We start from the raw sequence: 24,038 nt of genomic DNA, 5'->3' as shown, positions 1-24,038 counted from the left end.
TTTATTCACTCATGGTACAGAAGCAAAGCACATACGTATGTTGGGTTAGTTAACGGTTAAGGTACAAACGCCTCAGGCTAACTTTGTAACCTAAAATGGTCAATAAGGCACAGTGTTTGCAGCGAGTCCAAAATAATAATGTAAAATTTTCAACTTTGTACTATTCGAACATATACTACATATACACACATACATGAGAATTTAGAAGTGCGCCTTTTTAATATGAATTTTATAATTTTTATTTTTTAATATTAGGTATACCTTTGGGTTTAAGACTAGTTATATTCTGAAAAATGTTCCATAATATTCAATGAAAATATTGAAAACGATGCTATTAATTTTTTAATAACATTTAATAAACCGCAATTACTTTTAAAATAAGTGGATATATGATACAAATTGGTAAAGAGCAAACCGATTTTATATATTTATATTTAAATGCAAATTATAATTAATTATTAAATATAGCAAATCATAAAAAAATAACATAGAGTAAAAAATATTTTGTCAAATTTAAAGCGTTAAAAACAATGAATATCACTAAAAAAAATTGGAAGCAAAACCGAAAATATGTCAAAAAACTGCAAATTAATCGATGAAGCTTAAAGTACATGCATGTGTATGTTAAATTTGTAAAATAAATAGTCTGCTTCATGTGTATAGATTTACCGTTACAATTGGAATCCATTACTTGTTGCCTTTCACCTAATAATAATGCAACACTACGCTACTTGTAGTGAAGGTTTAAATCACCTGCGTCATTAGTAACAATTTAGACGTCATCACAACGACCACTTGAACAACGAAAAAATGAATCTCTCACGATAGAAAAATATCAACCCATTTATGAAAATTAAGACTTTATACATTATACAACAAGATTAAATAACAGAATATATTGCTCGGACACCAACGATCACAATTCCTTCAAAGACGTTAACCACACCCAATATCATTGCAAATAAAAACAACGTTTGATTTTGCGTCTATTACCATTGTCATTTAAACTCCCTGATTATTTATTTCTAAAGTAACAAACTAGACCGTGTTTTATCTCAAAGCGTGAACAAATATTGGAAGTGTGTTTAAGAATCGATGCATTTGATTCGTAAACATCCTTATTTGCGATTCGCCAGAGTTGTTTCAAACGGTCAATATTAAAAAGAAGCGCTTTTGCAGAGACTCGGAGAGACATAAACAAAGCTACAAAATGGCCCGTATGCGTCATTATTCTTTTTTGTCAAAAAGTTTGATGAGCCATTTATAAAAACAAATTTTTGTTTTCACAATAAAAATTAAAATCTGAGCGGCACATCGCCAGTCGCCTTATAAAATGGTTCAGGATTCGCTACCCTAAAAAAGAGCATGCCTTTCAGATATCGACCGTAGAGATTGCAATTTTCTGCAGTCGCTAAGTATCCGCGATGGTGACTACGCCTCTGACGCAGTCCCTAATTTTACATCACCAGAGAGCTTGCGCCCTTTGGATACTTGGATCGTATAAACGTTTTAGACGTGTCTTTCACATGATATAATATAATACAAAATATATAATTTGTTATTTAATAAAATGCAATATCATTTAATGACACTATTACACATTAGCTTGGTGTTATATTTTATAAATATAATTTAAACCCGACATTATAATTGCATTGTTACGATTTTCTTGTGTAAGCATGCATTGTCGCTGTCGCATACTGCGCCAATGACCCTGCATCCTTAATCTGCGTCCATTCTAACCCAAATTAATGATTAATATGATAAATTATCCACTTAATAATCTGCGTTATTGTGAATAATAATAGACTACAAGTATATGTATTTAGTGATACATATACGATATAAATCCTTAATCCAATTGAATACATTCCGATACAAATCTGAGCGTACGCGGACAGTAATGAGGTCAAAGACTCTCCCCATCGCACAGCCGCAGGGATAACAAACGCGAGTTTTGCGGCCCAAATTACGCACGCAAAACGTCGATAATGGTTTTGAAAGTATGGACATTTTCGTTGAGCGCCAAGAGCAGATTTAGCACTGCGTACAAAGCCCGTCGAAAACATCAATCAACATCACGCGTCCATTTGTCAGAGAGATGCTCCTCCATAGCACTGGGCTAAAAATTTTATTATTCGACTTTATTGAAATATTTTGCAAGGGAAATATATATATTATTCCATATTGATTCATCCTCGAGCATGATTGATTCGAGCGGGAATACGCGAAAAAGTGCCAGATATTTTTGCACACATAGAATGTATTCAAACTTTTACATGTCGATTTTGTGCGACTGTAATTTGACCGCAGTTTTTGGTTTTTAATCACGAATGCCATGATAAGAGTGACACACTATGTAAAAAAACGGGATTACATCTCTATAGACTTCAGTGGCATAATATAATAATATTATTAAATATATTTTTACCTTACTCAGCCTCACGGCCATACATTTATCATATTACAAATAAAAAAATGAAAACTAAACAAGTATATGGAAATTAATGTTTACTCACATTTACTATACTTAATATTAATAAGACTTATAGTTAATATAAGAAATTGTAATATCCTTGAAAAAAATAATAAACAATTTCTTTGCATAGTAAAATAAAATATATTTCTATTTATACATCATAGTAAATACAATTGATTCATAACATATACTTTGAAATAATAATTCATAGTTTATTTTAATTAAATTTACTACAACACAAGGTTATTTACGAATTTATAATATTAACACGTTTTATTATTATATTTTTACCTTCGTTAAACAAGATCAAATCTAATTAATAACTTTGTTTCATTATTTAAAACAAGGTTGTTAATAACACATCGTCTTACATTGCATGGTGTATATAATTTACATATTTGAGAAAACTAAAAAAATTTTACCATTTTTTCTGAAAATTAACACAGCTTGCATACACAAGACTACTATGCCATTCGTCATTCCTTCACAAAATAATAATTGTTAGAAATTGTATGCTATTGTCATGCTCATAACAAAGACCATATAGAAATACATTAACAACAAATATACAGAAGCGTATATAGGGAGGAAGGAATTTATCGTAGGCCCAATTGGGCAAAATAAATCAATTTATTTTCATCAAGGCAGCATCAAATATACAAAAAGGTTTACGAGAACAAGGATTAAATTCACTCTTCACATTAAGTATCTTCCAGGAATTAGCACACCCATTACATACTTTTATATCGTCCAGAATATCATCACGCATTCGATACCCACCGACACCCGACACTGACACCTGATTTATATTTTTAATTTGTGTCTTCTGATTTTTATTCTTCGAATCAATAAAATTAAAAAATTCGCCTAAATAATTAGCTGTCGTGGTAATAAATCGACATCTTGCTACCTTTTATCATTTTTACGTGTACAAATCTTATATTTTTCTAAATCTATTGCTTCGTGGAATTCACCATGTTGCCAAAAATATATGATCTTATAAGCGGTAAAGTGATAAAGGAATTGTAAGCTAATAGATTAATAACCAGCATAATTAACTACTTTTTAACCCAATAAAAGATTGCTAAAATAATATTTTTACTGTGACAAGGAAAAGAACCAGATTATATTGCCTCCTACAGACTGATAAGTATAAAAAGTATTAAACCCGTAATAGAGAAACTTAATTTATTACCAAATCATCAATTCGTATAATAAAAATAAACACTACAATAGAAAAAGTGCGTAGGCTGGCAAAATATAATAATGAAGACTTTAAAAATATAAAATACTGCTCAGCAGTTTTTTAATTAAAATCCTAGCTTTGAACAAAGTGTGGCACCCTAATTTTAGAGAGAGCAAAAAATCTTTTTAATAATCCAATCTTACCTAATGATTGACACTTCTAAACTAAGATCAGAAAAACAGCGTATATGAACCGATGCTGTATTTTTTTTAGTACACGATAGATCTTCCTCAGATTAACTCAACAGGAATTGATTTATTTTCCAAAGACACTACAAACATAAATGGTGTTTGATAATGACCTAAAAATTGCATCAACAGACTGTAAGATTATCTCTTAGAAGTCCTAGCTAGTATTTAAAATATAATAATTGCTAATTGTTTAAATAGACAGATTGCATCTTAATAAAAATAAAGGTAAAAGTAATTTAACCATGGAACTTATCAAAGCCAGGATAGAAATTTAGTATGCATATTGTCAAAGTTTGCGATAAAGCTTCAAATATGTTTTCGGAACGTGTGTTACTTTTATAATTTATTGGCGATTAGCATTCTGTACAATAAGTTAGTTCATAGCGTACTCAGATATGGTTCTATTGTCTGGAGTCTCAGAAATTTTATATATTTGTGTCATAATGCCTCTTTTCTAAGAGCGTTTAGATTGATTACTATTTATTACATACAAGACGTAGCGTTTTATAAGTCAAACACTTTTTAAAGTTTCTGAGGGTGGAGTCAACAATACCTCTATGACCAGCAACTTTAAGTTGCAACCCCTATTCTTTACCGCTGCACCCAGATGTGCTTAAGAATTCTCTCGCTACACAAGACATGGAGCTACTAAAAAAGCTTGCCACGCATAAGATTATTTTCTACCAGAAGCTGGAACAATTTTCTCAATTTACATATTTCAAGTATAAACCTTTTTATTTATTTTCAGTATATTTTTAAATACATAATTAATAACTGTTTTAAATTAGCAAAGACCTAAAAATGAACATTATACGGTACTGTAAATAAAATTAAGTATTATACAACGAGAATAATAGCAAAAAGTTTTCGCATGCATAACATAGTTTTCAATACTGTTTTTAAAATACAATTTAAGCTATTTTTAGGTTTCAAAAGACACATTCAAAGTAATCAAAAATAAAATGAGCATTATCATAACACATATTTTCCACAATATTTTACTTTGTCATGTGACAGTAAGAGATATTATATAAATATAAAAACATTAGAAAAACAATCATATAAAGTAAGGTGAAGATTGTACATTAAACAATATAGAAGTTGATATAACAACATTCTGAATATTTTCACCTAAATATTTACACCAAAGGCAATTCAGTGACTTTGTTATAATAATTTAGACTAAATAAACTCGAGTGTGTACTTTATAAATTATCTTTCAACCCAAAAGAAGACTTCAAAGTTGCCTTAATGAAATCTGATTGAAACAAAATAACAATGAAAATGTAATTTATTCACTCTTAGAATTAATAAAAGAAAAACTTTTATAGGCAAAATATTTTTAAAAACTTCTATGAATTGCCCTGGTAAATGATGAACATTGACTATTTATAGCAGATAATAATTTGAGGAATATATTTTATCGATAAAACAACCAATGTAAATAAAAAAAATGAACCATCCAGAATTAAATAAATATAAATAACCGATTTTTAAGTTTGTTTTAATATGAAATCCACTTTACCAATTATTGTGTTTTATTGGTTAATAATGTTTACATATTTATACTTGCCACTAGGGATTACTCTTCTTGGTACTATCCGAAAAGTATAATTTCATTAAAATAAATACCGTAAATTCCCGGGATTCGACGTTTATTTATTTATGTTTAAATTTACTAAAATAAATGGTAATATAAAATGAATATGGAAAACAGTCAGTGCAATACAAAAGAGCTTATAATGTAAAAAATATATACATTAAAAACTAAAATTATGTTTTAATTATAGTATTAAGTTATATAATGATATATATTTAATGATATTATTACTTTATTCTTCTTACTTTATTAAATTAAATTCATAAATATACGTATACTTTGGCATATCCCATACACAAAAGAGAACAAGAAAAGATTCAGACGATTTTCCTGTTTCCAGATTTTCGCGGGATTTTTCCTGTCCGCGAGGTCCGATCGTAAATCACATGGCTGACCTTTAATTTCGGACCTTTTTGTGTATGCCGGAAAAATGCAATTGAAAGCGAAAAAAGGAAAACGTTTATATTTCTATTCAGACACATAATAAAGTATCCGATTTTGCCCATTGTTGGCGTATAATAATAATCGATACATTTTCCCTATGTGTGCGCTTCTTTCTCTTTTTCTATACATGCCTAATGTTACCACAATGAAGAAAATTGAGCAAATTGGACAAGCTGATTAACAAATAGTTATTTGGGTTGATTGAATTGTGGCAAATTTTATATGTCGGCAAAACTGATGAGTTGATTGTGTGTGATTAATTATAAAAATTAGCAAAAATGTAAAATAGTAAAATAGAATTTACAAATTTAAAATAAATTGATTGTTTTTATGTAAATTAGAGAAAAATATGTTATACTTAAGAAAGTAAAGACGCAAAGTACAAAAAAACTTCATGTTTTTTTACTTTTATTTAACAATATGGTATACAAAACTATATCTGATTTTTGCTGCAATTTACTTATCTTAAAATATTTGTCAGTGTCATGCTCGTCAATCTAACCCCTCATTTGTTAAAAAAAAGAGACAAACTTTTAAAATTATTTTAACCATTGAAGAAAAATGTTTCTTCGTAAAAATGCAACACAACCGTAGGAAACATCAATGGCTTAAAGTACGCGCCATAATCTAGAAAATAAAAAAAACATACACCGCCTCAAGAAGAAATAATTTATGCAATCGGAATTATCCTCAAAATGACTGTTTTTAACCTGTCTTAGCGGCAAAAAACCTCGCTACGCTGTTGTAATTAATTGTCCCAACAAAAAAGAGCAAACAACATAATCTACCATGGCTATTAATATAAATACTAGAACGTTGGTAAACAGAAATCACTTCCTCATAGACATGCGTCATCACTTCACCTCAAATAGTTCGTCTGTAGACTTTCTTTCAAACATTTTCTCTGACACCACTAACATCTATATTTGAAAATTTCTAATAAAGTTCATGGCATCAGATCTCAAAAGATCCTCCAACATGGACTTTATCCGAGAGAAGACGCTTCTCTTTTCACATCCACGACCTATGATCCAGCTTGACATCTGTAATCCAGAGCAAACTTACTTCGGAGACGTCTGCATCCTAAGAGCGCACCCAATAAATACACGACTTAATTATTGTGTAACAAATTAGAAAGTCACTGCCGCCCTAAATACATATGGCTGGTCTGCAATAAGGATCAGATATACATAGGTAGACACTCAAAGAAGCAGATTCGGCACGCATGCGGACAACATATGGTCATGGATGTTAACATCCTGAGAGGGATGTTAACGTCGACTATACGAGCACAGCAGCAGAGATGGATAAATTTCAGCTATACTGCCACTGCCACACCAATCAGAACTTTAAGGATATAACCACTGACTTCATCCCTCCGCCAGCTTCTCCACCACCGCTCGGAGATCTCATCCATCATAGTGTGTTGAAATATGTAAATTTAACTAATAAAATTCTCATTGCGAAGTCACATCTTTTAAGGTCACCAAACCCTAAATTGATTTTTTTGCAACATCTGTTTAACTCATTGACCGCGGATGGTACCTATAGATGCCATCAATAAAATCACTTAAAGATGACTTGTAATATGGTTATTTGATATAATTTAATGCTAAAATCATTTGCACAGATGCTCACCGCGTACTATCAATGCACGAAATGGTGTGCAAAAATACCAGCCGCAATTAAAGAAATAAATGTATTTTTTAATAAAAAATATCTTTATAATATAAAATAAATACATGTACGTAGTTTTGATTATCTTACGCAACAACATAGTTTTAATATTGCATCACTGCAAATGTTCAATGTTTAATATGTACAAAGAGATGTTAATATTATATCTTCAGATAGTCAGTATCATTAAATATTCAAGCATGCGCGAATTTTAACTCTTTTTTTTCCTATTCGCCCAAAAGCACTTTTGTTACTTTACGATGCACAAGCACTTTAAATTTATTATTTGTTCATAGCTCCAACACGCAGCGTTATACTCGTCATTAATTCATGGAACATTAGGCACAGTCGCCGTTTCACACAAACATCCACATCATCATACATCACTTCGGTCATCTGAAATATCGCTCCTCGGATACATCACGATAAAACACTATTCGCGTAAAAGTATGATTTATATACCGCACATACGTAAAACAGAAAATGTAATATGCTATACATATGTATATATGTATTTTTTCATTATGGCTATTCATTACTCATGCGACGAAAGGCGAATAATTCCAGGGAGAGAAAGAGAGAGATGGGGCTTGATGTATGGGGCCATCAAAGTCGGATAAGCCAACGTTGGGCATACGTATTGAATTGAAATAGAGGTCGCAAAAGAAACACAGGGAAGACAAATGAGACACGGGATAACCTGGTTTACTTTCCCGGTTATCGCGGTGATCCTTGAAAAAAGCAACGGGTTCGACCGTGCGTCATTTTCGGCAAAGTGTGAGTTTCCTGGGCGTATAAAAATGGGTGTTCTGTACAGTGCTAATAAAATATTGACGAGCTTTCGGGTAAAAGCGGAGATATATCGAATATAGAATGGCGGTTGTGGTAAGAAAGGTTATTTTAGTTATATAAAAGTTACCTTTGCAACAGCGTTGAAATTAGACATGTTATATTATTTATAAGCATAAAAATAATATATATATTGCAGAAGGTCCTTTGCTAAAATTAAACCAAAAAAATTTTATAGCTACCTAATAATATTGCTCTAACTAATCGTAAAATCGTACGAATATCATACTTGACTTTTAATTTTTCATCCCTGTATTATTTTTTTTATAAATTAATAATGAGCACATCAATGAAAATATTAATTTTTTCAATAAATAAGTATGGCGAATACTTGCTACCACATAAATTATTTTTTCTTGTCATTATTATCAATATGTCGTAGCACGTTGTCATATAAAAATATCAATACCCTATTTGCATTAACATAGTCAGTTCGAAAACTATCCATTTCATCATTATTATTAGTAAGTTCAGATTTACGCCCCTACTATAAGCTCTAAAACACACGATACATATAAACGTTTGATATACTTATCATTGCTCCTATTTCATATTTTGAATAAATTTATAGAAATTAAAATCATTACTATATTTTTATATTTATCAAACAATCGAAGTAATAAGTATGTCGAATGTATATATATATATTTGTATAGTGTGCTTTAGAGTAGGGTAAAGTAGGTTATAGTAAGGGGCGTAAATCCAAAGCTACCATATCTTTCTCAATAATGAATATTTATGAAATGGATAGCTCTCGAACTGACTGTGCTTACGCAAATAGAGCATAGCCACTAGCGTCATAACAGCACTAACGTGAGTTTATGAGAGAATATAAGAAATAAATAAATTCAGAACCATGTTTAAGATTAAAGTGAAAAACCCTAATAATAATAATAAAAATATTACCTTATCGCATCAAAGCTATTTATATCAGCTTACAAAAGTAATGCATAAAAGATATTAGTACTAAAAATTGTAAAACTGTTTGGGATCACCATCAACGTCAAAATTAGAGGACGTTTTACATGTATTAGTTAACGACGTATACCACTGGTGTATATTGCTGGTTTTAATATAAATATATTCCATAATCAAAAACTTGGAAAAATTAAATAAATAATGTTAATAATAAGATGTAAATAATTTATACTAAATATAATTTATATTTGAATTACCCGTATTAGTTATTTTAAAACGAATTAAGGGAAGGAGATTGTTTGTCAGAACAAACACACACTATAATTAGTAATGAAAGAAATAAGCTAGTATAGAAACTGAAAAAATAATTAATTATGTAAAATATGCTATACGGATTTTTTTGGTAATTATTCACTACTCTTAACTGCATTGGTTTACTTTATATACAAAAACTCATTAACACGACACTCTTTATACCTCACCAACTACAAAGCATTACCTTTTTAGTGGGTTTCAGCTTTAGTAGGGCCTAATTAGACTCACTCATGCTGTCCAATGTTTCCCTAGTGGCACTGTGTCGTGCTCTTTCTACTTTTCATTTTGAGTCAACAATTAATGACGAAAGGGATTGTATTTCTTTATTGCACTTAGATAAAGACATAGAGGTACGTGATCTCTAGTATTTTTATGTGTCATTAAAAATTATAAAGGAACCAGCCAAAAATCACTTACTAATTATTAAAAATGCGTTATCGAGCTATTGCCTTTGAAGATGTCATAAAAAATTGACATAAATTAACTGATTTATAACGCAATTTTTAAAATTAGATTATGAGAAAATTTACACATAATTTCATATAAAATATTTTTAACTGTTAATTGCCTTTAAAATTATAACGGTAATCTAAGCTTATTCTTTAATGAAATAAATGTATTTCGAATAAAGCAATCTAAGAATTTGAGGCATAATAGACAGCGGTTTTAGTAAGAATCATATAAATATTTTTAAATATCACCTTGTCAGTGTTTTTTAAGAAAAAACATCATCTGTATTTATTAAATTATATTTCACTTATTTAATTAATTTAAATTACTTTGTACAATAAATATTTGTGTTAAATTTTTTTAATAATAAATCAAAATATAAAATAAAAACACAAATAAAGTCATTACAACTTAATTTTGTTAAGTTAGCTTTGATAGTTCTAGTAATATTTATTGTTCAGTAGTAGTTTTATGATAGACGTGCATTAATATAAAGACGTTATTATAATAATAGTATAACGACATTGCCATGGCCAATAAACCAAGACATAAACGTCTCTTTGCGGCCGTCTTACGAAATTTATATATAAAAATTGAGCCCTCTGCACGGTCGCTTAGTGTCCGTAACACAATATATCATAATTTCTAAACTAATAACGCGGAAAATTCGCAACGAGCCCGTAATATATATCGAAAGCTTACCCAGTCCGTGCAAAGTTTGAGATGTAAGAGATGAAAGCTTCACAAAGTGCCACTTCGGACTTAGTGTAGTTCTTCGGAAAGTGACTAAAGCCTTCGACGAGGGGCGCACCGAATAAGTAAGGAAGTTCTTCGCCATGGACAGAGCCCATCCTCTGTAATTAAAACATATGGTAAATAACAATAAACATATTCCACCAATTGGCGTACTAGTATAATAAATACAATTTAAAAAAATATATTAATAATAAATTAACGCTGATAAGTTTATGCCTAATGAAAAAAATTCTAAGCTTGCTTTCACATATGCCAAAGAACCGATAACTTACATGAAGCATCATGTTTAAATCTTATCTATAGATATATCTTTAACATAATATACTTAAATATTGAAAGATTGCACTCACGTGAGTATGGTATTTTTAAAAAGTTCGAATAACTTAATAGATGCTTTTATGTTTGTATATAAATAAAGTTTCATTTAAAGTTTCAGCATGGTCTTAGAGGTATGATTTAAAACTGTAAATGGTGTGGTAGGGAGCTTTTACCCTCCATAGTGTAAATGTCGTGTGATGAAGAGCCCTCTAAATTCGATTCATTTTGAAAGCTCTTTTGGTTCCAATATCAATATATACGCGTCGATGTCTCCACTCTATAATGACATAAGCACAACTGCTATCATAGCTGCTATGACTTACACAGGTGATAGGGGGTGTCTTTGTAATGTCAAAGGGTAGTGCTCATCTTGCAGGCATCAGCTCAGCGTCACGTCTTCAAATCGAAGTTTAATATCTCGTAGATCTAACCTCAAGCTCTCAATATTTTGTTGTTTGTACACGTCGGTGAAGCTCTGAGGCATGCACAATTTTTTATAGTAATCTCTGGGTGGTTATAATAGCATCTAAAATAACTAGGTCCAAATAATTTTTATCTGTCCTTGTTTCAGGTTGCGTTAAAAAAATGTATCTCATGTAGAAAGCCTAGGAGAGTGAAGTGCTACTGCATGCTACACCCCTTTCCTCAAAATATTCACTATCAAAAAGCCTTTAATCTAAAACTACAAATCCAGTGCTTTTCATAATAGAGTTTAACTTGTTTAGTCGTTCTATGTGTCTCCTAATATATTGGGTCTAATAACCGATCTAAATTGGAATAAAAAGTTTTCTCTTACATCTTTGTTGAGGAATGTGCACTTGCTAAATCAAGTGTATTACCTTTATTTCTCGTTGATGCTTTCTTTGCAATTTATGTACACCACTAATGGTCCAGAACATAGTGGTTATTTGTATCTAAATATAATGTTCTGGATCTTCATAATTTTAATTGAATATAGGAATTATTTGACAAATATTTAAACTGTGATATTGCTTTGATCTTTTGAGTGATTTCGAATATGTTTTAATTTTTTTAAGACATTACAATACGATAAATACTAGTATTGAAATGCATAAAAATAATAAATTCCAATCATCAGATTTAGTGACTTACCAAACCATTACTTGAATTATATTTAGATAAAAATGTTTTTTTGATATTACAACAACCCAGAATAGTAAACTTTGCCTACTGGCAAAACAAAAAATGTATCTTATCACTGAAAACTTATTAGCAGTAGAATTATTTATTATTTTATATATTTATAAAAATTAATAATTTTTTATTTGCAGCAGTGATAGACAATATTTTTTCTTATAATAACAAAATGTATTGAATTGTTACCTAGTAACTTCTGATGAATTTAAAACCATCAATTAATACACTAACCCCTTAGTAACGTGTTTAAACATAGTTCCTACATAAAATGAATCCTTAATAATCGCTTTAAAATATTATTCGCTTAGTAGTATGACTCACGCGTTCATATTTTTTATTACGTCCCGAAATTTACGACATGTGAAGAGATTTGCAATCTTTTAGATCTACATTTTTAATGGTTTTAATAGATCGAGATGCAAATATATGATTTAATCACTGTTGCGTAAAAAAATTGATCGTTAAACTGAAAAGCGATAAAATTGAGTGCTAAAACTTGTTTTTTACTTTTATTTAAATATTTTTTATCATTTATTTAACGTTTGATATTCAAGTACAATGATAAAAAATATTAACTGTGATCATGCTTAAGTCAAAAGTGAGCAGAGAGCGACAGATTTGTTGATATTATATAATAATGTCACTTAAAATTAACTACTCAAAATATTTAAGTCAATACTATATATCTATTTATAAATAAAGTTATTTTAAAAATTAGGGATATGTTTTACCTGAGGATAATCTCCGTCCTTGGTCTGATAGTCAAAGACGTAAAAAAATGTTCGAGGTCCTACGTCGTTCGTTCCCTTGGTCACGCTCAAGAAGTCACCAGTCTGTACCAAAGGAGCCACGAATTGCGCATCGCTAAGGGCGGCCACAGCCGCGTCCCTCGTATTGATCGGGTGCTAAAAAAGGGCGCAAAATTAAAATTAATGTTTCGAAAATGTAAAATATCGATTCGGCGCGGGTTCTCGAGATGAAAGCTCTCCGATTTGTATCTGGAACGAGAGCGAAAGCTCCACTCCCCGAGTGATAATTAAACGCTTTCTGCCGTCCATCAAACCCGAAACAGATGTCCCGTAGATTTTGGTTTATATGGTTAAATGTGTTTGGCATGATTGGAAATATCATTTGAGAATTTATGCGCTTAAAATACGTATCACTGTATGAAGTTAAATAAATAATGTATGAAATAATAAATATACATATTAAAATATTCACAAAAATAAGCTCCCAAATTATTATAGAACAATTAATCGCATTTTATGAATACATTCATTTTTTAACATTTTATAGTAAAAACATTAACTTAACAGTCCTCATTAAAAATGAAAGGTTAAATGGCTCTTTTAGAATCAAAATAAATGCTGTAGAGGTAGATCTTACTCAATGTATTGAATATTTTGACAATAAAAATGCCTAATGTTAGTGCAAAATAGGTATTAAAATATAATTTCGATGTTTTAAGAAAAAAGAGCATGTCTGATGTATCATCAAGTTTTAAGAGCTTTGTCGTAAACATGAGAAAGTTATAGACTCATGAAAAATAAAATAATGGAACTTTACTATGATCTTAAGATTAATAAAAAATATGAATGAATGCTCAAATCTCGACATCAACAAGAAAAAAATAAAAAAAAATCGTTTATACTGCATACAATCGTAATATATACTATTAATCTATAATACATGCAATAAATATGGAAAAATCACATCTTGCATATTTTTAAGAGTATAGGTTATATTTAACAAAATCGGGGGAATATATAATAGAAATAGACTTAGACACTTTTGATCCAATTTAAGAAGAAGTACATAGAAAATTGTCAAAAACACTTACAAAAAAATTACTGTTGAATGAAAATTTGTACAATATTTTATTTATATTAAATCAAACAAATCAATTTACAAAGCAAGCTTAGATAAATTGAAAAATTCGCATGTCATTGCTAAACTAGCATGAAAAGTTGCCTTGAACAACTCGAGTCTTGAATTCAAAGCAGTAAATTCTCAGGAATATAAATATTTTCATATCACTCTTTAGCTATTTAAATAAATGCTAAGCTATGTATACCTTTTTACAAGTACACATGTATTCATAATATAAATTTTATATTAAAAAGGCGCTAAGATACAAAAAATTATAATACCGAAACATGCTCATATGAAAGTATCATAAAAATATTTTATAAATCAATTTAATCGTATAAAATACTAGTTTTTGCAGGGGTTTTAAATAAAGTATCATTTTTAAATATTATTCCGCATTAAAATGTAATAAAACACACAAAAAGACTCGACATAAATAATATTAAAGTGTAGAAAACGAATTTTCAATTTCTCTTCAACGTAATGCTGAAGTCTTCAGTAAAAATCTTTATAGCTATTCTATCTAAGGTTTTGTCACCATTCTGCATTACTATTAACTTGTAGTATATCAAAATAGTATATGCATATGAGTACATTTTATATTTTTACAATTCCATATGTTCATAAAAAAACATTATATTGCTCGCAGTTTTTAATAATGTGACAAAAAAATCACCACAATAAATTTAATTTTGCTTTTTAATTCTTAAAAATTCTTCAATTCAAATTTATTAATTTAAAATCCCTAATAATCTTATCAATATCAAATTCTTAAAATATTTGTTTATCTTACAAGTGTAGTAAAACGTTTATATGTATCTTATATAATCCGTTTTTATATTATAAAATATTTACTGGTTATAATTTATGTAAAGTATGCATCTCAATTAAACTTCTATTTACTTTGTATCTTTATTTATTTATTCCCAAGTACTTAAAACCCTTATCCACCACGAATCGATCGCCCCAGGCAGATTCCACCGATACGGGTCTCGAAAGCGGATTTAATTAAAAGCGCGATATTCCATTCGAAGCACACACGGAACCGATCGGAACCCGAAGCTACCGAGATTTACTTCTTTACCCCAAAGAAGTTTCTCCTCCTAATCCCGAAACACACTTCAAGAAGAAACAAACGCCCCAGGGGCGCTTCCGGATTCGTCTGTCGGCAGTCCTGTTTTAAAGTCCCCGGCAAACACTAGATAAGTCCCGTTGACCCAAAATAAATCCGCGGGACTATTTCACTTTATTCCCACGTCCACCTAGTGCTGCGGATTTTCGTTTTTATGGTCCTCCTATGGATGATTGCGATGAGGAGATAACGCATAGAATGGTTCTTCGATTTATAGACCCAAGATTTTTATTCGCCGATTTAACGGCGCCTCTTTAGTGCGGCTAAAGAGAAGAATTAGGAAAAAAAAAATAGATCGCATTATCAAGCGGTAAAAATATACTAAAAAATATGTATAAAGTATTATAGATATAATCAACGTATGTTTTTGATATCCAGCGAATAAATAAAAATGTTCTGTAGTGGGAAATGAGTACTTTTAAAACCCGTAATGCAATTTATTACTGATTTTCCTAAGTCAGTACTTCACAAAATCAAATCAAATATAAAGTAAAAAATTTAAATTGAATTTACTGTAACTAAAGTTCATCCAAAAAGAGTGCCTTAGTATTTTTAAGTGATTTTAATTTTCCGCTCATTGGATTTAGATTATTAAAAATACCTGCTGTAAATTCAGCAGATTTTTTATAAATTACATAATTTTTATATTGCAAACATAAAATTCTTAGGAACAGTCACTTTCAGTGTATTAAAGAAAACGTTTGAAAAATTAATTATCGTATTAAAATTAGCGTGTTATATTATATATGTATATGTGTTATAAAAAAATGTATCATATTTTACAATATTATAAAAAAAATATAAAAAATATTCCTTTTTTAAATATTATGTCAAAGCAAGTATGTAATTAGTATTATTAATATAATTTTATTTTATTATTCAATTTTGAATTATATTCTACATAAATATTAACAACTGTGCTTTAATTAAAATACGCCTTCACATTACGTGAATAACTTTCTACAAATAAATTAATCGCGAAATATTTCCCGTGACTGTGTAATTCGACTGTTTTAATTAATTAAGCTTATTTCATATATACATATTTTTAACCCACGTCACAACAATCGAGCTAACATCACACAATCTCTGAATTTACGTTTGCGTACAACTCATGTATGTAATTGCCTCGAACGTTAATTATTTCAGCGGCGGCCAACCCCGGGCGTTATCCTGATTAATATTTCGTGCGATAAGCACTTTAAAATTTTGCGAATGTGACTTAGTAAGGTCTGACTCTGCCCTTTACTCTGCCCCACCCGTCCGCACAAAATACACCACCACATCTATACGAAATAAGGATGGAAGGTCGTAAATTTTAAAACCCGCAAACACTGCACGTTCATACGCCCGTAAACGTAGTAACGGGAGATAGGATTAATCAATTTCCGCTCTTTTTAACGTAGATGCGTTAATTTTTTTTTTCGTGGGGCGTTAATTTTCATTACCGGCTATAACTGGCCGTAATTGCAAAGTAAAATTATTATATGGGGGTACTAAGTTAAGAAAAATAAAAATAAATATTTAATAATGTTTATATAAGTTGCTCTTAAAAAAAAATTATACCCTAATTATAACAATAAAAGTAAATTATAATAATATTTACATATAGGCAAATAAGTAGAACCATATTAAAATGTTTTTTTAGTAACCAAAAACAAGTTATATTTATAAATCAGGAGTTAGGTAAAGCAGATAATAGTGAACTATTATTTTTTGTACATATAAATAAATAACGTGCCATGATTTTAGTAAAAAATAAATTTTAAGAATCAATAAATAATTTATATTGGCAATAAGACTCATTGGCAATTAGATATACTGGCACATAGACCTTATATTATTTACATATACTGGGTATGTAATATATATTACTAGGTGGAATTCATAGACTTTATAAGTTTATATATAGGTATATTAAACGTAAATTATTCAAAAAATACGCTTAGATCCTATAGATTTTTCACCATATTATTATTAGAGAGTATAATTATGTTTTGTTACCTGCACAGTCCTCTCCCAGTCGGTGTACTCGTTCACGACCGTGAAGAAAATTTCGCTCAGGTGGTATGTGTAAGCGTTGCGCACGTACGTCCTGCGGGAGCATAAATAAATTATAATTTTATGCAAAAATTTAAATATTTTAATATCACGTTACGCCAAAAATGGCGTAATGCCAAAAATGGCTTTATTCATATTAAAAAAAACTTAATATAACAAGAATAAGGGCGCTTTTACATGAGTTACTGTGTTAGGTATATAAATGTCTCATAAAAATGTGTACATACATAGAATTTTTTCCTTCAAAAAATTTTAAGTATTTTTTTAAATTAATTATATAAAACAGTAAAGGAATGCATTCATAAAAAAGATATTGAGAAAAAAAAATATAAGATATAAATTTATTTTTATTCCATCCGCTCAACCCTAATTTTTTTATTTGTATACTATTTTTTATTATGTCATACTAATACGTAATATAAAATAAGCAAATATTTTTCTATTAACAATTTATTTCAGATATTTGGATTTTTGAAAAAATATAAATATTCACATAAATATGTATCTAACATTTTAGATTATTAATCGGTATCTTTAGTTAAAAACTATAGATACAAATTAATTAATAAAAGCGCTGTGCAAAAATTGTTTTGAAGAAACTAATATATAAATTGCTTCGTCAAAAACACTAAAAATTATGTCAGAAGAACAATTTAATAAATATTCTACTTGTCATAGCATATTATCATTTTACTTATTGTTAAAAAATTACATTATTATAAATTTCTTAAGAAATACAATATAACAATCTAGAGATATGCATGTAAATAGCCAAAGCACTAATTTGATCACTAAGTGAGAATAATAATAGATCTTAATATTTTTCTTTTGTAGCTGTTTGTTATCACAAAAAAACAAGTGTTTTATAATGGTATACCATAATAAACTAGTACATGTTAAATGCAGACTCTTGAAAGACTAATTGTTGTATTCCGTGTGAGTAATTATTCTTTTCTGAAACACGTCTTTCGCAATCCCCCATTGTATGTGTAAGACATTTCACCGTCTTGTTGAAACAATGTGTTATACTCGTATCTTACGAATTATTAATAAGCCTATACTTGCATCTTTACAAATTCTGGGTCAAGTAATAATGTGAAACTGCTCGACTTTTTCTGCTACAACATTTATGGGAAGGGTACGAGAAATTATGTTTATTTTAATGTGTGGACAAGCCAAATACTTTAACGTATTTAAATAAATAACTAAGTGACATATTCGATAAAGAAAATAGGCATTTTCTTTTCGGTGATTAAATAATACAAAAAAAAATATTAAAATGAATGTCTAGAACATGCAAATAGAAAATCTACCTGCGTTGGGTGCCAAAAAGAGAGCAGCCAACTAATATGGCTTTAGAATCAATAACTGATAATTTAGTCTTATTGTGATGTTAAAACTAAAGTGCAGAAGTGATCAATATATTTATTAAGCCAATCATAAATATATTTTTGTGACTTTTTGATTAAATTTCAACTAATTGATAATATTTTATCATACAAGAAGAAAATCACTTTTTGCGTGAGATGTCCAATGTCACTTTGAAATAAAGAAACCATTTTTTTTAGTGATTTGATTTTGGAGACATAGTTGTAATGTTTTTATATGCAAAAAAGTACATGTGTTGATCTCATTGTATTGATCCTATATTGATCGGACGATTTATGGGAAACCCAATCACCCTCTCTCCAGCTCTTGTCAATTTTTTTCTAAATCGTAGTAGATCACGAAAAACCGACCGCTTTTAATAATCCTTTCAAGTGTACTTTTAGATACGCTTTAATTTTAGATGGTATGACTATATCATCGTAAATCTATGTACTCAAAAACATTAGATATGATTTTTTTAACCATCTCTGTCATCAACTGATATCCAATATGCTGCCATAAATTTTACATATATATTTTGTATCAGTTATTGCATTTCCTTTCGTATTAAATTAATATAATATGCAGCTCCTTAAATATTATTCTCAAGAAAACATTTCTCACATTTTTCACCAATGAGGTGAAAAGAATTTTTTTATAAATAATAATAAATTACGCCAATTTTAAGCAGCTTATTTCCATAAAATATAACGATAGTGAAACAAGTTTTATTAAATATTTGATATGTAATAGATTTGTATTTCTTAAAATTAGGTTATGTTTTATGAATTAAATATAGTTTTTTAGAATAGGGATAATATCAAAAAATACCTGTTAAAAGCCTTTCTAACCAACGTGATATTAAAGCTGTCGGTGTCAGGATGATAATAAAAATAAACTGTCTCCAGATTTATTTTTCACTTAGATGTTTTTGTCAATAAAATTTGTTTGAAACAAATGCTTGTATATTCTTTATTTTTTGAATTCGGACTGTATTATTTATTATTAATATTAATATTTATTTTCTACTTTATAATATATAATAAGGTACAGATAGAATACAACAACGTTACATATTTAATGATTTAATGGCTTCAATTAAACCGATACCCTTTTCCATCAAACACATTTCTGTATCTGTACACATAATAAATAACGAAGTATAGACGTGTACGTCCGTTACGCTTTTTTATACGGTTTGCTTCCCTTTACTATTTGCTTTACTGATGGCGTTTTTTATTAAAGGACTTAATGCCAATAAACCCTAAAAGAGCTAAACTTCGAACACACTCGCTAAAAGCATCGAGAGCCGTTCCGCGTTATAAACGTCGTATTCCGGATAATACGTTTAACTTTTGTGTATCTAAGCGAATACAATAGCCTCGTATAAATGCATTAAATTCTGTTAAGATGTTACACGATAGAATAATAAAAGGTGCGCGAATGCGAAAAGTTGATGCTTTTTGTTGCCTTTGTGTATTTTTAATGTTTTATATTAAATTTTTCACTCTTTGGCGTTGAAAGTGTGGAAAGTTTTGCGCTCTGCGAAAAGCCAGTAAACTCTCTTACTTGTGTAGTGATGCAAAAGCTTTTGGTTAAATTTTCGTTTAATAATTTACGAGGGTAAATTCATATAAAATAACTATTTAATGTATAAAGCAAAATGACTTCTGAATAAGTAAAACTTTCAGCAATTGACTATATAAAAATGTTCTAAAAATATTTTTTATATATATATTTTTTTTAATATTCTATAAGAACCACTATAATCATGTAGGCAATAGTATGTACTTGATATAATAAATTAACTATATATAATTGTGGCCATTGTAATAAAAAAATGATAATTTCCGTACTTTTAATAGTTTAATTTACGTGAGCATTTAACGTGACCTTTGTTGCTGTAAAAAAATATTGTTGTTTTTAATGCAAAAACAAATCTAACTGGTGTAATAAAAAAAGTAAAGTATTTCTGACAAATGTAGAATCTGGTGAGAATGTCCAATTATTATGTGAATAATTCGTTAATTTCAAAAACATTTTGGATTTATTTTACGCCTTTTTAACATTTTTATTAAAATCAAAAATATATTAAAGCCTATGAGGTTTGAGAATCCTTAAAGTATTGTCAATTACCGTAAGGCTTAGTTAGATTGCTTTATTTATCTATTTTTCAATTGACGTTTATTTAGTATACGAAAATTTGCTTTTGGTTACCTAATTACCGAACTACCTTTAATAAGTCCCTTCCTCGCCTAAGCCGTTCTTAACAAATATTCACATCTCTCTCGGCAAACTATTGTCTTAACATTCCCAAACACGGTGTAAAAATCACCCCTAGCTTCATAAGGCTTGCTTGCTAACAGCTACAGTTCACATTCGATATTTTATTCATAGCGTCTTACCTTATTATCCTGTCCCTCCTTTCGCCCTCGAATCCGTTCTGTATATCTTGCGCTGAGAACCTCCACAGAGCCTCGCTCGTCACCACCCCGAACAACAGATCGTATTTGTTTTGCCCGCCCTTGATCCCGAATATCCTGTCCCCGTTCCGCTTGTCTGTCGTGCCCTTGAAATTGTTCACCCCCGAAACGCTGGTGAACCCTTGCATGTCGTTCGGGATGAAGAAAGTCAACAGCTCCTTGGCGTAATCCGTCTTGATAACCACCCCGTCGACCGTGGGTCCGAAGGCCGACAAATAACTAGGGGCTGTTATTTCAGCCCCCATCAAGTCTTCCATCGATATCTCCCTCAAACAATCAACTATCAGCTCGTGATCCTTAGGCAAATCGTCCGGAATGGTACAATTCAATTGTCTTGCCAGGTGTATAGCATAGTTGACAGGATCTTCAACTAAAGCCCAGGAGCTTAGAGCCGAACCGGATAATAAAATCGCTCGATGGAACAACCCTGTAAAATTATCATATATGGTTAGTGTGCTGGGATTAATTACGTTATCGGCTCCAGTCGTGAGTAATTGCGTTTTTGCAGTTAAATTTTAACGACCCAAGGCGCAGTTAGGAAATTTATCTGGATGAATAATTCGCGTGATTTATTTCGACAGTTGTTCGAAATTTTACTGTTATGTTCGCATTCTGATTAAGAAACACATTTTTTACTTCTTTGTGCGGGAATCGTAAAAAATTGATTAAACGTATTTTACTACAAAGTTTTCCAAGCAATTTTAAAGTATTTCCTATAATTTATATAGTTAGATGCGGCAAAATGGAGTATTAATGTTAGATTTTTATCTTGTTTGATTTATTATTACAAAAATATTCAGAAATAATTCAACTTATGTTGAATCAAAGTTTTTCTCATTTAATATAATTACTGGAGACACCTTGAAAACTAACCCCATTATATGAATAAAGATAAATTTATAAATATTCTAAATGTTATTAATATACAAACAATTAAAACTGCTTTTTGATCACAAAAAAATATACAAGGTGATAAAAATATAATAAAGTTTACTTTCTAAATTCTGTATGATTTATATAAAATATATTTTTTATTAGACATTATATTATATATAAAATATTTTAATATAAAAATAAACAATTTTAATTTTATTTTCAGTTAACTTTTCAGTAATTAATTTTTATTGTTGTAATGATTTAAATCTGTGTATACTTACATTTATATATATTTTTTAAGGTTGATTTTTATTGTGTGTGTGTGTGGGTGTGTTTTAAAGTGTAAAATGTAGCTATTTATTTAAATCTGAATTTAAGATTCTTAAATGTATTTATTAGTTTATTTCTTTAATAATTTAATTTTTTTTTTTTTGATATTATTTCACAATGTTTTTTATTGTTTTATTGAATTCCGTTTTACATAATAAATATGGTTGACAAATAATAGTGTATTTTTCATTTTTATTTTTGTGAATATTATTTTATAATATGGTAATATTTATTATTATTTTATTAAATAGGGTTTGAATCTGTGTACTAAAAAAATTAGCTGTTTTGTTAAGGTTGTTTGTTATTATATTTGTTTCAATGTGTAAATTATAGCTACTTTTATTATAATTTCTATAAGTTTAAAAAGTATTTTTTTATCGTTTCAATGAAAATGATTGTAATATGTACTAACATATATAATTATTTTGTTAAAGTAAAGTGTGAGTTTTAATTATTTATTTAGAACTGAAATTTTAAATATATTTCATTTTTGAAGTAAAATTAATATTTTATTATAAAATATTTTTTTACGAAATAACGCTTTTGTATAATTGCGTCGATATTTTTAATTCGAATAAAATATTTATTATAAATGCTTAATAACTCTGACTATTACTAAGTTAAAAAAAAAAATATTTTTATTCCATTTATACTTTGCGCTACAAAAAAACTTGATGAAAAAGAATAATTTTGATTAGTATTCTTATACAAAATTTAAACTTTTTAAAGAACAAAAAGGTGTCAAAAATACTTTTCTAAGAATACGGTAAAATAACAGATGTTTTTTACTATATTCATTAACAAAAAAAACTTATTATTAATTGTGATTCTAGTACCAAAATATTTTATAATTGATTTAAACGCAAAATTTAAATAAAGCTACTTAAACATGTAACTATAAATTAAATAAAAAACATTTAATTTAACAAATAGATTATTGAAACATAAGGTAACCGTTTATTTAAGTTACTGAAAATTTATAAAAACAAATTCACCGATTTTTAACATACAGACCTTATAAATCTGCATAAAAATTAATATAATTTCTAACATTAAAATATTGTAAAATATTGATACAAATTAAAAATATTTTTACAAACATAATATATCCTATACATGCTGCTAAAAATCGCAATTAGCTATAAAAAGGGCTAATTATAATATATAACTCAACAAAGTTTTCTTGTACTAAATTACTTATTTAAATTTTGTATTATCGATGCAATAGATAATACAAAAACTTTAAAAGTTAATAGACAAGGAATACAATTACAAGTCATTTTACTGTAGCGAATTATTTACAGAAAAACTTATTTTTTCTATTTAAAAAATCGCATATTGCTTTTATAATAATTGTTAAAAATATACACCATACGCATATTTAAAGCAATAACAATATTTTTTATGTAAAGGTTATTTTAAAAAATATTTTATTGTTGAAACTAACTTTGTTATATTATTTTTGCGGTGAAAATATGCGAACTTTATCTTTAGTGGTTTTATTTTAAAGTAAAACAA

General features: G+C 28.9%; 1 protein-coding gene across 1 annotated transcript in view; it reads right to left on the bottom strand.

Moving 5' to 3' along the window:
* LOC148234915 (neuroligin-4, Y-linked-like) overlaps positions 1–24,038 on the bottom strand; it is a 183,702-nt gene that overhangs the window by 54,223 nt on the left and 105,441 nt on the right. The window contains exons 6-9 of the mRNA XM_088185519.1: positions 21,237–21,741; positions 17,407–17,497; positions 13,133–13,306; positions 10,872–11,023 (exon numbers count right to left, since the gene is read on the bottom strand). Coding sequence (XP_088041645.1) covers positions 10,872–11,023; positions 13,133–13,306; positions 17,407–17,497; positions 21,237–21,741 — 922 coding nt within the window. The remainder of the gene's footprint in view (positions 1–10,871; positions 11,024–13,132; positions 13,307–17,406; positions 17,498–21,236; positions 21,742–24,038) is intronic.

The sequence above is a fragment of the Plectrocnemia conspersa genome, unplaced genomic scaffold (assembly GCF_051122295.1).
Source record: "Plectrocnemia conspersa isolate PC_06_02 unplaced genomic scaffold, ASM5112229v1 ptg000005l, whole genome shotgun sequence".
Taxonomy (NCBI): Eukaryota; Metazoa; Arthropoda; class Insecta; order Trichoptera; family Polycentropodidae; genus Plectrocnemia; species Plectrocnemia conspersa.
Note: the sequence above shows the minus strand (reverse complement) of the source record. Positions and strands in the feature narration are given on the sequence as shown.